The 14,890-nt window shown below is 32.4% G+C and overlaps 2 protein-coding genes and 1 non-coding gene across 3 annotated transcripts; 1 reads left to right on the top strand and 2 right to left on the bottom strand.

Annotated features, from left to right (window-relative positions):
* The first annotated feature begins 57 nt into the window (after positions 1-57).
* On the top strand, positions 58-154 carry LOC145608723 (small nucleolar RNA snoR31/Z110/Z27). The gene has a single exon (XR_014105874.1). It is a non-coding gene; the product is annotated as a small nucleolar RNA snoR31/Z110/Z27 (small nucleolar RNA).
* A 277-nt stretch (positions 155-431) lies between these two features.
* On the bottom strand, positions 432-1,980 carry LOC145580303 (peroxidase 20-like). Its single transcript, XM_081637735.1, has 4 exons — positions 1,757-1,980; positions 1,453-1,644; positions 963-1,128; positions 432-870 (listed from the first exon to the last, which is right to left on the bottom strand). Exons 1-4 carry the CDS (start codon positions 1,961-1,963, stop codon positions 455-457), a joined length of 981 nt encoding a protein of 326 aa, XP_081493861.1. The 5' UTR covers positions 1,964-1,980; the 3' UTR covers positions 432-454.
* A 919-nt stretch (positions 1,981-2,899) lies between these two features.
* On the bottom strand, positions 2,900-8,929 carry LOC145593725 (type I inositol polyphosphate 5-phosphatase 2-like). The gene is made up of 12 exons (XM_081650057.1): positions 8,850-8,929; positions 8,518-8,592; positions 8,284-8,395; positions 8,081-8,179; positions 7,625-7,718; positions 7,271-7,375; positions 4,620-5,445; positions 4,309-4,493; positions 4,108-4,216; positions 3,843-3,991; positions 3,466-3,689; positions 2,900-3,346 (listed from the first exon to the last, which is right to left on the bottom strand). The coding sequence occupies exons 2-11, from the start codon at positions 8,548-8,550 to the stop codon at positions 3,482-3,484; spliced, it is 1,920 nt and encodes a 639-aa protein (XP_081506183.1). The 5' UTR covers positions 8,551-8,592; positions 8,850-8,929; the 3' UTR covers positions 2,900-3,346; positions 3,466-3,481.
* Positions 8,930-14,890: the final 5,961 nt, after the last annotated feature.

Below are 14,890 nucleotides of genomic sequence, written 5' to 3'. Positions count from 1 at the left end.
TGTTGCATCTAAACTCCTTGGAATATCTTTTAAACTTGTTTTGCAAACATGTAGTTGAGCTTCATGTGAAGAGATTGGAAATTTATCTTAGGACACCTTCCAACACAGACCTATTAGGCTGTGGATGAGAAAGAAAATCCGTTCTGATGAAGCTCTTTACCAGTAATGCTGCGTGGATAATTTGTATAACAAGATTGTTAAGGTGATAATGTTAAATAATAATAGTATAGCAGTTGATTGTGCTAGTTCATTGTCTTCTTTACAATTATAAGCTTTAATTCCCCGTTTAAATTCAACTATTTCCCGATGAAGATTTATTTGGCAGCTTTGAAAGGCAGTTCTGCACTTTCTGCTTCAGAAGATAGAAAATCTGTTTCAATGTGAATTTCTTAAATGCTTTGAATATGTTGGTAATCATCTATTGATGGACTTTTAAGTATTGAGTATATTGTATTCAAGCGTTCACAAATCTACAATTCTTCCTAATTTCACCCTTTTCCCCTGTTAATACATTAATATTGCCCATTTTAATCATTGAACTAGCAAAAGAATCAAAGAAAAACTCTCTGTTTGAAGCGTATGCCCAAACTCTCTGCTGTATTTCTCCACCTTCGTCTTCAAGGACTAGCACATTATCTGAGTGTAACAGTCCTTTGGATTCTGCCAAGTTTTCGTAGTAATGGTTGTCGAAAAATGTTGGTGTACTATAATCAAGTGGTGTTAGCACGTTATCATTCCCTGATCTTGGGCATATTGAACTCAGGGTTTCCTGGAAGGTTGAAAACCTTTCGTAGATGTTTTCTTGAAAACCAGCGTTGTAGATCCTTTGCCTGAAGCTTACACATCTTGCCACCCCCATAGTATGGCTTCCTGTCGCGAAAAGTTGCTTGCTTGTTATTAAATTGACATACAGTATCATTGAATTATACTAAATTCTCAAATAGCTTAAGCAAATGGATTACCTGATAGCGCGACCAAGTCTTTGGTGTCCAAACCTTGTTGCTTAAAATTGGCAATGAGAGCGTCTAGTGATAAGTTTGGAGTTGGGATGAAGTTGTTTGCACCGTCAAAGCTGGCTGTTAAGGAGTCTCTTCGTCCAAGCCAAACTTCCCACGATGGCCCTCCTCTCTTCAAAGAACCAAAACATAATGAATTCAAATACTTGTTCTTATGGAGCTCCTAGTGCAGTAGGGATATTGTTCTATTGTGTTGAATTTGGAGGCGGCTAACGGGTCATTTAGGTTGAGTCCAGTTTATAATGAGCTTGTCTTAGCTTGTAAGTTTGGATCTTTTGATTCTATATTATCAGTGTAGCTTAATGTGATATTGTATAATTTAACCACTTAATTCTTTGCTATTATTGTAGGTCAGATAATTTATAGTAAGCTTAGAACCGGATGATCATGTGTGTGCTGAAAATATTAAGAGGGGTTTGAGCCTAAGAGGATATACCAGAACAACAGAATCACGAGCTGCAATAGCAACAATATCAGCACAAGAGACTGTCCATGGACATGCTTTTTCTACTGCAGCCTTAATATCATCAATGTCTTCAAAACCTCTGAGTGAATTTTTGTTTGGTTTTGCTCCCTTTTCGCTAACAATCCCACCATTGCTGTCCAACAATACCGATCCATCACATCCCTTCAACAAATTAACAAGGTGCAACAGAAAGACACCCAAAATGATTAGTAATAACTCGATCTTCAATTATAATACTAGAAGTTATTAGGTGGAGTTTATCACCTGAAGTTACCTGCACAAAACAATCATGGAAATGCAGCCTCAGTAATTGAGCCGCTACTCGAGGCTCCCTTAGCACTTTCGTCTTCACAACGTACCTCACAATTTCTTCCAATAAAGGGCAGGATTCCTTGTAATAGTCAAGCACAAGATTTTGGCTCGAGATTTCGATGCAATTCATTACAATCAAAATTACCAAAAGTAGTCTCATGAAGGCCATTACAGTTCAAAAAATAGTAAGAAGTTAATTGGAATTTCAATGTTAATATCTTTATGCTATGTATATAACTAATATAAGTAATTACCAATTGACATATTTTAGAAGAAAGTAATTATGTTTTGTAATGTTTTACATGTCTTATATGTATGAATTCAAACCAAACTCCATTGTTGATGGGATTTGCTTTGGTTCTTGTCCTTGAGATTGAGTATAGTTTAATGTTTCTGTGCTGTATTTTTTGTCTGCATTTTGCTACTCTGACCTGCATATCATATACTAATATTTCTGTAATCAAAGTTTGATGTAGCTAACTTTACCAAACGTTTGAGTCAAAGCAATAAAATTTGCTCAAGTTGCTCTTAACGTCTTTTTGTAACCAATCTTTGCTTAAACAATCTCTCTAACATAGCTTTACACGCATTTATATCACTCTAGTTTTAGTCACTAAAATATTATGAGTGCGTTCAATTGATGTTACATTTTGATTTTTACAATAGTACTATTGTCATGTTCGGCCATTATTTTTTGAATGGAAAAATTCACAAACTCATAATTTACCAAGTATAATAAAAGATTTACGGAAAACAATAATGGGTACTCAAAATATAATTCGTATCATCATTAGTTCGAGTATGATGTACTAATTAAAATGCAAACCAACATTATAGACTTAGTTGTTGTGAAGTTGTTGATCTTCAAACACAAACTACTTGAGTTAATGAACTTAACAACTTCCACTTGCATAGTTGTATGTAATCACAATAGTAAGGTGACCACATCTAACCACCCAAGCATTTTCTAGTGGGAGCTTCATTGAAAGCCACACAGTAAGTAATCAAATAATAACCAACTGATATGTATGCCACAGTGCTAAAATGCTCACTTTCTTTATCCGCCTCTCCAAGAATTGAAGAGCTAAGTTATAAACGAAAGCGATTGAAATCAAACTCGAACCAAGAACGAACAAACGATATATATATAATACAAGCTCACAAGTAGTACAGATTTTACAAAACTGGTGCACTTGCATACTACTCAAGTACATTATTTATGTTACTTTCTAAAACAAAAGAATTTCTATAACTTTTTGCTGTACAATTTTTGATTGCTTTAAACGAAACTGCTAATTATGTGAGAACTGTGCGCTATATAAGTATGTATAATCAAACATTACACAACATACCTCACAATTCACACCTTTGTTTATATGTTTTTTTTTTCTTTTATGTCCTTAACAACGATCACACACCCAACGCAACAGATTTCAACTATAAGTCCAGGAGAATGTCGAAAATCTCTAGTCAGATGACTGATCACTGATCCGAACTCTCCCATTTACAGTATATCATTACATAATTAGTCTTCTAAACAATGTTCATCACCCTGCAAGCACATAGGAACTTCATTGTCAGAATTTTCTTTATTATCTCTTAAGCACAGAAAAACAGTTAGAAATGGACTAGAATTTTCGTGTATTCAGTTAAACAAGCTGATGCATTTACCTGTTATTTCCGAACACTAAAAGATCTCGTCTTCATCAGGAAAGACCTCTGGATGTATTGCTGCAGTGTTGTAATGCAGAGTTCTTTGTAGTTTTCTTGGGTCTAAAACTTCAACTTCGATTGAGAACGAGGAACTAACAGGACGGTGATCTGATATCTTTATTTCTGCTCTTCTGTAGAAATGCTGTTTTATGCCCTTTCCTGACCACAGTATCCTGTCACACCTGCACAACAGCAAAGAACATCTGTTATTATCAAGCTCCTTTCGATCTTTAAAAATGTACTAATAGAATCAATCTGATCTAATCTAATCTGATGTTATCTAATACAAATATTATCTGACAGCTTTTTATCAATCTGATAGCAGGTTTACTTACCATGCTGGTGATCTCCTCTTCTCCCCTTCTTTTGGGTTTTCGCCAACATATCTATCCGAGTTGATGCCATATTTGTATGTAGGCGGGAAATTTATTGGACCCTCTTTCCATCCATCAAAAACATGCCCACTGCGAAGCTCTGTGCTTAGCTGTTAAAAAATTTAGTAACTGTCAATTTATACTCAGAGTATATTACAGTGCAGTTATATTAGATGGTGTATTATGTTTTGCTAATCACGGTGTAAATTTCAGTCAGAAACCTCACCTGATCACTATTGATGAGCTCATTCCACTCTTTCTTAGCAACACGCTTTCTTATCTCATGGTCTGACATATTGAGACGGTAATTCAAATCGCCGAACCAGAATATTTGGCTGTTAACAGTAAAAACCATATTAGAAATCTCATAAAACATACAGTAGCCTTCAGACTTTCAGACTAATGAAGCTTGATAAAAAATGCTTACTCATGAGATGGAATGTTATGTGGCTGATTATCTTCAACGATTGATGTGAATCGCGTACGTTTAATGATCTCATATACATTATCATTGCGTCTATTTTGATCTCCATCCTTGTGACCAGATGTTAGATGAGAGCAAACAAAGCACATACGCGACTGGTACAGAGACATGCTAACAGATATTGAGCCCTGCACACATAAAATTAAATCACTTTATTATTCGTCCACTTTAACAGACTAATTTATCAATGTATTATTACTTGTCAGTTAAAAACGCGAATGTCTAGTAGCCTTAAAAGTCACAAGTTATATTACCTTGTTTCCCATGTAACCCATAAAACCAACACCAACAGGAAAGACCTTCAAGTTGCTAATGTGTCTTCTCAACTTCTTCCGAACCCAAACAGAAACATATATACCAACCATCTGCTTGCTGACAATTCGAACATACTTACGACGAGTATTACCATTTGTGAAACTAGGTGGACTGTCCTCTGGTAACCCATATAAAGAATCATCTTCTTCTGCAGAAAATTCACCAGAAGCATCTGATGCAGAATCATGAGAGTCTTCAGACCTCTCAGGCTGTTCCTCAATCAGCAAATTCGCGAGGCTAGGATGAATCCTTTTTAACCCTCCATTATTCGGTATCAAGTTAGGATCAAAACTTAAAGGATTTCCCATCCACGAAACTCCCGACATTCCTGAACTGCTCAAAACTCGGCGTAACTTCAGAGTTGAAGTAGAAACATTTGAAGGCACTGTGACTAAAGAGTGTCCAGGCCAATCTATCCTTCTATCACTGTCAATTCCATAAATCCTTTTAATTAAGGCCTTTGTTTCTTCACTGTATTTTCCTGTAAGTTCATGTCTTCCCAAGTCAAGATCATGGTTCGGTTTCTTTAAGGATTCCTCGTTAGCTAGACCGAGTGAAGGGACATCAACCTCGATTGCTAGACCGTCTAGTGTAGAGGATGCCCTTAAGATTGGAGAAGGGGGTGCACTGTAACTTTTGTAGTCTATTTCAGGTTCAGAAGTTTTGTTCAGGGTTTTTCTGATGAATGACTCCCATTTTAAAATTGGCCTGTTATCCTCTGCTCCTAGAACATTTCCTGGATTCAGGGGGATTACCTCTTGAAAACTGACATACAAAAAATGTATCCAAATTAGTTCTTTGTCCCTTTGAGATTTAAGGCTCGTTATAGAAAAACATACACGGATTTTGTTATGTTACCACAAAGTAGTAATTTCGGAAAAAGCTACACATACAACGTGTATGTGGCATGGCAGCATTTGATTGGTTTGTATTTTGGGGCCTACCTTCCCCATCTTGCTTTGTCATTTATTACAACGTACCAAAAAGTTAATCTCCACTAAAATAAGTATTGTAACACGTATGTATATGATAAACATTACAGGAAAAAATCCTAGTCTATATGAATTGCATACCACTACTTGTTGAATTGATGAGTTGTTGATTAACATTGATAAAATCATGAGTTGTCATACCCAAAGAACTAGAAGAGATTAAAGTATAGCATGCCATTAATTAATATATTGTATTGAATTAGTGGGACAAACAAGTTTTTGTCAATAATAATACGTGTTTGATTACAATTAAGGAGTAACTACCAATTCAAGTGCTTGCCAACAACAAGGGAGGGAAAGTGGCATCCCTACACTTGTAACACTAACATTGAGAGAAGGTAAAAAGATATGAATGTCATGAATTTATTCACACAAATCTACTTTTGAGCGGCAAAAAGTTGATGATACATAAAAATAAAATGGTCAAAACACGGTGAAACACCTAACATAACTACACAACAAAGCTTCTTACAAATGGATAATTATGGATAGCTTTTAACCTTTTTTATGTTATCTCCCAATCGTGGCTTACCTAGTCTCTCTAAGGTCAATATTACTTCTACGAAAGTAGATATTTTGATTTCCAACCAAAAGAAGATGCTATGAAGTTCAACGTTTACGGATGTTGAAACTTTCTATTTTATACGCTAATCAAATGACCACTAACTATTAGTTTATTCTATACTTGTATATTGCTACTTTTACTAGAGTAAATGTTTTCTATTAGTATAAAAGAATGGCCGAAAAATGATATGCAAAAGTTAATATAGTGAAAAACTTTCATGTGATTTGAAGTGACTTAACTCTATATTCATTATTTAATACATCCGTTGTATTTAAAAATAGTGATTTATTTTATCTAGTCTCAGCAAGACAAATGGGTATTTTTAATCTCTTTGTTCACCGCCAAATACATGCTTTATTCTCAAAGCTAGCTAAATGCTTTGACACAATTAATTATAAAAATAAAGCCAAATTGACATTAGGCATCAATTTGATTCTTCCAAATTCAACGCGGAACTTGGTAATATTATAGTAAATGGAGGTATCAATTTTAAAACAGCTTGATGCTATAGTACACATGCACAATTAATTATTTTTTTTTTTTTAAAATAAATAAGATGAATAGACGAATCAACTACTAAATGAACCGCCCATTGTCAATATAGATACGTATAATCCTAAGTAGTGTTTGTTTAGTATACATATACTATATATACGGTCGGTTACCTATTATTGAATCGGGTTAAGATCTTTAACTAGCTTATCCTGTTACACGAGTCTAAATCTTCCTAGAATAGGGTACCTCCGATAACAGAAATAAAAATATCTGCTATGTCCTACCAAACAACCACTAAACTTGAAGCACCAAACATACAAGATGAAGACACAACATTAAGTCCCCTTTGTTCTCAACAAGAGATGTGAACAGTTATAATTCAAGATATGGTTGCAGATATAAGGATTATAATTTTTAGATTACTGGGACCACATGTATAACCGGACCACTATTTCAGTATCTCATACGGAGTACAAAGTAAATAATTAAAAAAAAAAAAAAAACAGACTAAATAGTAGTATAATTAAAAATTAATTACCCAATAATATAGATATCTGCTGGTTCTTCCATGCAAAGCCAGTCATCTATGTCAAGACCATCAGATGGAGATCTACCCGCAACATTCCATGTCCCAATTGTCACTCTGCATCACATAACATATCAATTGGTTAGGGAGCGACGCGTAAGAATATATATATAATAACTCCTCTAACTTATGAGGTGAATATTATAGTATCGTTTTTTTTTTTCTAATACAAGACAACATATGTTTGCAGAATGCTTAAATGAGACTCGACGATGTTAGGAAAAAAAAAATTAAAATGATAGTATAATGTGTAGCTATGTTTTATACATGAATTTAACATGAGCAAACTTACGACGATGATCTAACCTCACATCTTTAGTTTTCATGTATTCAACTCGAAGCGTTTCGGAAATTCCTCTTCTGTGTCTTAATTGAGAAGCACGTTCAGTAGGTAATTTGTCTGAACAGAGATGGAAACAAACAAATGATTAGAGCATGTACAATTTCACATTTTTGGCGAAACTTCCTTTTTTTTTTTTTTACGATATATACGCATCATATACCACATAATATATGCTGCAAAATTACAAAGATTATCTTTTTTTTTTTTTTCTATCTCTTATAAATAATCCTAGCTTAATTTGGCTCATAAACTTACACTGCACCAAGACTAATTGAATCAACAGCCGTTATATTCAACTTAGCTTGAATGACCGGGTTCGGGTATGAACACAGACGCGTTGTTCATACCCGAAACATTGTCAAAACTTCAATTTATAATTAAATTGGACAAAATTAAAAATAAAATCCAATTATTATTACCTGAAATTTGATCTGTACTCATGGATTGTGATGGAATTCTTTCAGGTCCATGAAAAAGGTCTTTAGCATCCTTGAGATTGGATTCCTTGTAAGTAAATGCTGAAAATTTCTCAAAACAATAAAATAAAAAACACCAAGTTAGAAGAGAGAGACACCGCGAAAATAACTAGTAACTCGTAAAATTGAATAGACATGAAACACACCATCACGATCATCTTCGCTTTCAGTCTCAGTATCGAAATCATCCTCGCTAAATTCATACTCCTTCGGCTTAATATTAAGCCATTTCTTCATAACCAGGGAAGGCCAAAATGCCTAAAAAACACCAAAAAAAAAAAAAAAAATCGTCGATATGTTATGTTGTAATATCGACTGAATGAAACAAATTACATTAAAATCATTTATCGACACTGAAACAAGTAACAGGTCGGACATACCTGATCTGACCGCCTTCCCCGTCGAGTCCTCATATTATTTCTCGACCACACGAATGTGTGAGCTCTCAATAGCCACTAATAAAAAGGAAGCAAATAAGGAGAAGGAAATTAAAGCAACTCGATCGATCGATTTAACACGACGACGTAGTGAACAGAAAAAAAATTATGGGACGATAATATATATATCACCCGTATATATGTAACACCAACCAGCAAACGTACTGTTTTGGGTCGTTTCGTGTCGAATTAAATTTAATACTATATATAAACGAAAAGTAGGAAGATGAATAATAAAAAGGTTAAAACCGTTAACATAATAACAAGTGATTTACATGCAATAACTTCGAGGAAGATACTCGCAAAATAACAAGTATGAAACGACGACATTGTTTAAAGCCATTATAACAAGCTAAATGGTGCGGGACAGATAGTACACTTCATGCTTTCAACTTGCACCTTATTATTAGTATTTATATTATAACCCTAAGTTTTTATAAATTAAATTTATGGTCCTTATATTACCTTTCTTCTACGTTTGAATAATGACTAGAAAAACCCAATCAAATTATTTGTCACATATAATACATATATAATTATTTGTATAACAAATTTGTTATGTCGTTTTCAATGAACTAAGACTTCAACAGTCCTAGATCAGTAGGCACACATATTTTGCAACCATTGCTTTCGATGAATTGGTGGGTTTATTGGTTGGACACTACCCTTTGTCACACATATACACAATATCACATAATTTTAAGTCTTTTTATATTCGGGATTATATATACATGTCTCGTATATTGCTGATTCACAATGACGCGTAAATTTGTGGTTTTTAAGGGAACCAGCTCATTAGCTGAGGAAATCTCAGATAGATCTAATGGCTATAATATTTGGAAAAAAAAAAAATTAGGATCGGACTTAAATTAGGAGGATTAAGTTCGTCCATTGGGATCCCACATGATAATCGAGAATACACTAAAATACAAAGAAAATTAATCATCCATACTAGTTGGAAATAAACTTGAAGATAAATAATGTCCACCATATATTAAATATCTATTGAAAGGGATCTATAAGCACTGTTAAACCTCTAACTCATACGACAATTAAGATTTGCCAATTGCATAACCATGGTGCAATACATGTATTAATAATTGGAATTATTTTTAAAAGTACAAAATAATAATTTTATACCCATGCTTAATTAAAGTAATGAAATAATTACAGATGGATTATTGATAAACGACAATAACACCATTACGTCCAACCCTCACAATGACCCACTCGTGTAATTGAAAATTTCATAATAACCGTATTTTAACAAACCTAACCATAGGTCAAAAAAACTATAATATATAGGATTTATTAATATAATCCAAGGTCAATATGTCATGAAAAAGAAAATTATTAAATTAAAAATTATAAAGTTAATTAAAAGAGGAAACTAATTAGCTACCAACTCCAAGTAAAAGCATAGAATAAAAAGGCGGTATAAGATTAATTAGGGTAAAAAGAATAATAATAATGATTATTGTAATTATAAATGGAATGGTTTAATTTCTTTTTTGGTGAGGAAAATAATTAAATAAGAAAAGAAAAAGTAGAGTAAACCATAAGAGGTTAGAAAAAAGGACCCGTGAAGGTGAGAGAAGTGGGGCTAACAAGCGCACCATAAGTGGAGGTGGAGAATGATGGAGGTACTAGCCGACTCATTTTTCAATTGAGGTCAGCCATGCAATTAAAGTAATTATACTTAAAAGGTCACTATTTTTATTTGGTAATTTGAGATGAAATTTTACTAAAATTGTTTTAGAGAATGTTTAGTTTGTTTAAACAATTTAGTAAGTCTTGTATCGTCATACATGACGCTGTAACGGGCGAAAATATATAAAATATTACGTATTTTTTTATCTGTTCAAAATAAATATTCATTTTAGCTGGATATGTATATTAATGCAAAATTTGACCAATAAAATCTTTATTTATTAAAAAGTTTATATCCAAAAACTCTATAAATTTGTTGATTAGATGAACAGTGTAACAGTTCAAACATGGAGCATTTATTTATTTTAAAATGGAGAGAGTACGCAGTGACTAGTGAGTTTATGTTATGTTGTTTTCACTTATTTCAACTGTTCCAAGGTCTAATCTAATCTAATTAATAATATTTGTGTTCTTTGGTTTATTAAGATTAGATTTTAGTAATTTGTTTGATGTTTATAAGAATAAGAAATTAGAACAAATAAAGCTTATTCATGAATTAAAATGTTGAATCCTTCTGGTTAAAAAGAGTGTCAAATTAAAATGAGTTTTCTCCGATTAAAAAGAAGTTTTAATAAGTAAAAATTGAGGATAATAACTAGGAAGTTAATTTTTACGTGGTTTGACTCGGAACCAACTTTAAATTGTTAAATTCTCCGTACAACGGAGCTGTTGTCTACATGAAGTTGCAATAATTCTATAAAACTTTATGCAGGTGAGCATCTGGTTGATAATGTGCAGCGTATAGTAGCGTGTATGATTTGTGAAAAAGAAAGGGAAAAAGTTAATGGGATTTATTTAAAGAAGAAGCAAAGCAAAGAAAGAGATGAGTTGTAATAGAGTGGGGTTTGGGTACAAGTAGCTGGAGAATCAACTAACTAGAGTTGTATGTTAGTTGTTGCACTATTGCACGGGCACTTCATGTACCTTTGTACGTGTGTTGGTAACTTTTTAACTAAGGTTGGTAAAATTGACCTCTAACTAATTTAGCTTACTCATTAATTGATGTTATAAATAGATGCCGGACATGTTTACGCGGTTTTGAGATAATTAATTAGCTGAATAGAGATAGATATTGATTTTACTTCGTGCTAAAATGGGATGTACTTAAATCTATCTATACTTAGTATTTAAAAACTATAACCAAGGAAAACACATGTCTCTATCCTATTACACTTCAATATCTTTTTCTCTAACCTAAATGCCACATGTCTTCTTACACTATTAATTAATTTTTTATTACACTATATTTCTTTAATTCTATCATTAAAATTATATGCTTCATCTTCTATATACACTTCATCTTCATCTTCATCTCCCCTCTTCAAATCAACCTTTTGCTTTTCTCTCTTTAATTAACCCCTCCACCTTTATTTAATCCCCATTTTCAATTACAATTCCAAAAATTAAATTTCTTAATCATATTTTTGATCACACATTATAAGCATAATGGCTTATTGATATATCCTAATTTATCTTTCAATGCAATTTTTTATGAATAACCCGTGCATTCAGAAGGCTAGTTTAAATTAATTACTACCTCCGTTTTATATTAGTTGTAACTTTGGGATATTATTATTTGTTGAAATAGAGCTAATAGAAAAGTTGCAAATTTGATGTTAGAATTTCTTCTGACTTTCTACACTTATATACGCACACATGCATTTAATGTGAACTCAGTTTCTTTGATCATTGATCCTGTAGATGTTATAGGATCAACTCAAACAATTAGTGTTTACTGGCAGGTGGTTGTGGCCCATCTAGGATTCATCTATATATTATATCATGTCCCTTAGCTTCACATGAGAGCTCGTTAATCTTGAATAATGTGGATGCAACATAGGTTTAGGTCCTTATTATAATAAGTGCGAAATATATATATTCAATATATATATATATATATATATTCGATCTACTTGAAAGGATGGATGAATACAATAATAAGATTTAAACCTGTGACTATTGTGTCACACTGACTCTAGTTTGGTACATGTTACAAGACTAAGTCAATAAAAATTTTAAACTGATGGTTGAGATTCAAAAAGCTTACAAAATCACATAATGTCATATATTATACATTTATACCAAAAATGTATTGTAGAGAGTGTATCGTTATTACATATATATAAAGGACTAGATCGAGTAAATAGAATGTACCTACTTATCACGACCTAAATCTCTATACATGAAAAAAAGAGAGCGCAAGAGAGTGATTGAGAGAGCCAATGAGACAAGATATATTACTTCAATTCCAACTACAGTTTAAAGTCAAATAATAATTGTTGGTACAAAGTTATAAAAGTCAAATATTAAGATGAGATTGGTTATATACTTATATGTGGTTGATAATTATAGTGTGTGTTCATGTATCCAACCATCCAAGTCAATATTTGCTTCTTAATTAATTGGTGATTGTACATTGTATAGTAGTGGCGTGGTACCATGCCTCGTTAATCCGACTCACCTGCCATTTCAACATTTCTACCAACGAGCTTAGACTAAAGGATAGCTATGTCGTACCTAGGAACTTTTGTAATACTACATACCAAATTAAATGTTACATGACGACAAATTTGGCCTATGTTTTTTTTAAAGACAAACAAGCCTCAATTTTATTACTAGTGTATGTGTTTGATCAAAAGAAGAAAAGTCATGCATATTTATATGACTTGGAAAAAATTCAGGATTATTAAATAGACAGCGGCGTGTGTAACATAATATCAGCTGTATATCAACATGTAAGATGAGATTACTTGTTAGTATTGTTAGTCACTTGTTCGAGAGAAACCTTTCCTTTATCATTGGCTTGTGATTGGCTTAATAATGATGTAAGAATTACGTAACCGAAGAACAGGTATGAAACTTAATCAACCGGCCATGTTTTCGAAGATAGAATTTACTAAAAATTGGACGAACCATAAATGCAACAAAAAGTACGTTGTCAAATCAAAACCTTCTCCGCCCACCCCCCTGAAACTGAAAGAAAAACAAGTCCAACATCGCAACTTCAATGTACAACAACAACAAACGTAACTTCATGAAAACGAGCCATCAAAATTCAAATACAAATATGTTAAATTTCCATTTAAACATATTGTTAAAAAGACCAAAAATAAATGTGTGCTAACTGCTAAGCTGTCTTTCATAATTATAAAATAATATAATATAAAACGGCTATTAATTAGATGTGGTAGTCCTTGTTGAAAATGATTCACAATTATTAATATTGACACTTCAACTTGTACTCGTGTGAAGGGTTATTGCTTGAATAGTACGTGCGAAATGCATGAGCTTATTACACGGAAGTATGTAATTGAAAATTTGAAAGAGAGAGATGTAAGTGGGAATATTATATAAAATTGATGACAATTATATCCCACTTTTTTGGAGTTATTAATTAACTATGACAAATGTACTAAGCAGCAAACCGTATTATAATGCTTCTCTTGGTTGGATTTGATTGTTCCATTTTGTTGGATAAGAGTCATAAGACAAATATAGTGGTTAAGTTTTTCACCACCCGTATACTAATTAAATTTATTACGTACAATATTCGAAAATATTATTTTACTGGCATCAGTAGCTACTAACATGACATTATTATGTTATTTTCTTTGTCTCTATAGAGAAAATACTTGTTTTTAAAAGTAGGAGTAATAATATATTACTCCGTAGTATATGTAACAGATTAACAGGTAGGCAAAGTTAAAAGTCATCTTGAAGTCAAATGTGATGAACATTACTTAGTAATTTGAGTATAATTTTTCATTATTAATACGTTGTAATTTCAAAAGATAAATGCATATTTTTCATTTATTATAAAAATATAAATAGATACTTAGTCCCTAACCAATTATTTAGCAAAATATAAACGATATGAAGCACTCCGTGGTAATTAAAAAGATGGGATTAAAAAATATATACTACATCAAGTGGTACTAAATGTTGAATACTAGTCATGACACACAAGTCCTTTTCATGTACCATTTAATTTTGTCAACTCCCTCCTTTATAGAGCCCAATAATAATAAGAATAATAATCACAAAATTAATAGATAAGAATATTATTGAAAAAAATTAAATCATACATAAAATGATAATAATAGGGTAACTTGAGTTAAAAGATACAAAATAATTAGAAAAGTTGTACAGCATTAGCAATAAATAAATGTCATATCATTTAGCGGGGCAGCTCAGCTAAGGAAGGGCTGCTCAAAATCCAACAAAACTTCTTTAAAATATGATTGGCCCAAATTGTGTGGTCGGTTTCAACTTGGATTAGGGTTGTACTTTATTTCTCCTAATTACACTATTAAGGTTTAGGTACACAATATTTATAATATTATTATGGCTTATATATTTAAATAAAGGTAGTTAAACCCCCTTCTTTTGAGGGTCAAACTTTAATGTACCAATTAGTCTAATTACATACAGTTATAGATGTTGTAACAAAATGGTTAGATCATCACTATAGTCTACACATACATGTTTAAGAACATACAATTCAAAATATGGTTAAGAGCTAGGTTACCATGTAAGTTAAGAATTTCAACAAAACTAACATCACTCAGATGATTAGAGGCCCTTCTTGTGAATAATACTATATCTA

The sequence above is a fragment of the Chenopodium album genome, chromosome 2, assembly GCF_948465745.1.
Source record: "Chenopodium album chromosome 2, dcCheAlbu1.1, whole genome shotgun sequence".
NCBI classification, from domain to species: Eukaryota; Viridiplantae; Streptophyta; class Magnoliopsida; order Caryophyllales; family Amaranthaceae; genus Chenopodium; species Chenopodium album.
Note: the sequence above shows the minus strand (reverse complement) of the source record. Positions and strands in the feature narration are given on the sequence as shown.

What these genes read in the sequence shown, in the direction of transcription:
- LOC145580303 (XM_081637735.1), bottom strand. Translation starts at nt 1,963, where the DNA reads ATGGCCTTCATGAGACTACTTTTGGTAATTTTGATTGTAATGAATTGC. An exon ending in TCCATGATTGTTTTGTGCAG is followed by an intron (nt 1,645 to 1,756) that starts GTAACTTCAGGT and finishes AATTTGTTGAAG; the next exon opens with GGATGTGATGGATCGGTATT. An exon ending in CTCGTGATTCTGTTGTTCTG is followed by an intron (nt 1,129 to 1,452) that starts GTATATCCTCTT and finishes GGTTCTTTGAAG; the next exon opens with AGAGGAGGGCCATCGTGGGA.
- LOC145593725 (XM_081650057.1), bottom strand. Translation starts at nt 8,550, where the DNA reads ATGAGGACTCGACGGGGAAGGCGGTCAGATCAG. An exon ending in AGCTCATCAATAGTGATCAG is followed by an intron (nt 3,992 to 4,107) that starts GTGAGGTTTCTG and finishes ATTTTTTAACAG; the next exon opens with CTAAGCACAGAGCTTCGCAG. An exon ending in AAGAGGAGATCACCAGCATG is followed by an intron (nt 3,690 to 3,842) that starts GTAAGTAAACCT and finishes GCTGTTGTGCAG; the next exon opens with GTGTGACAGGATACTGTGGT.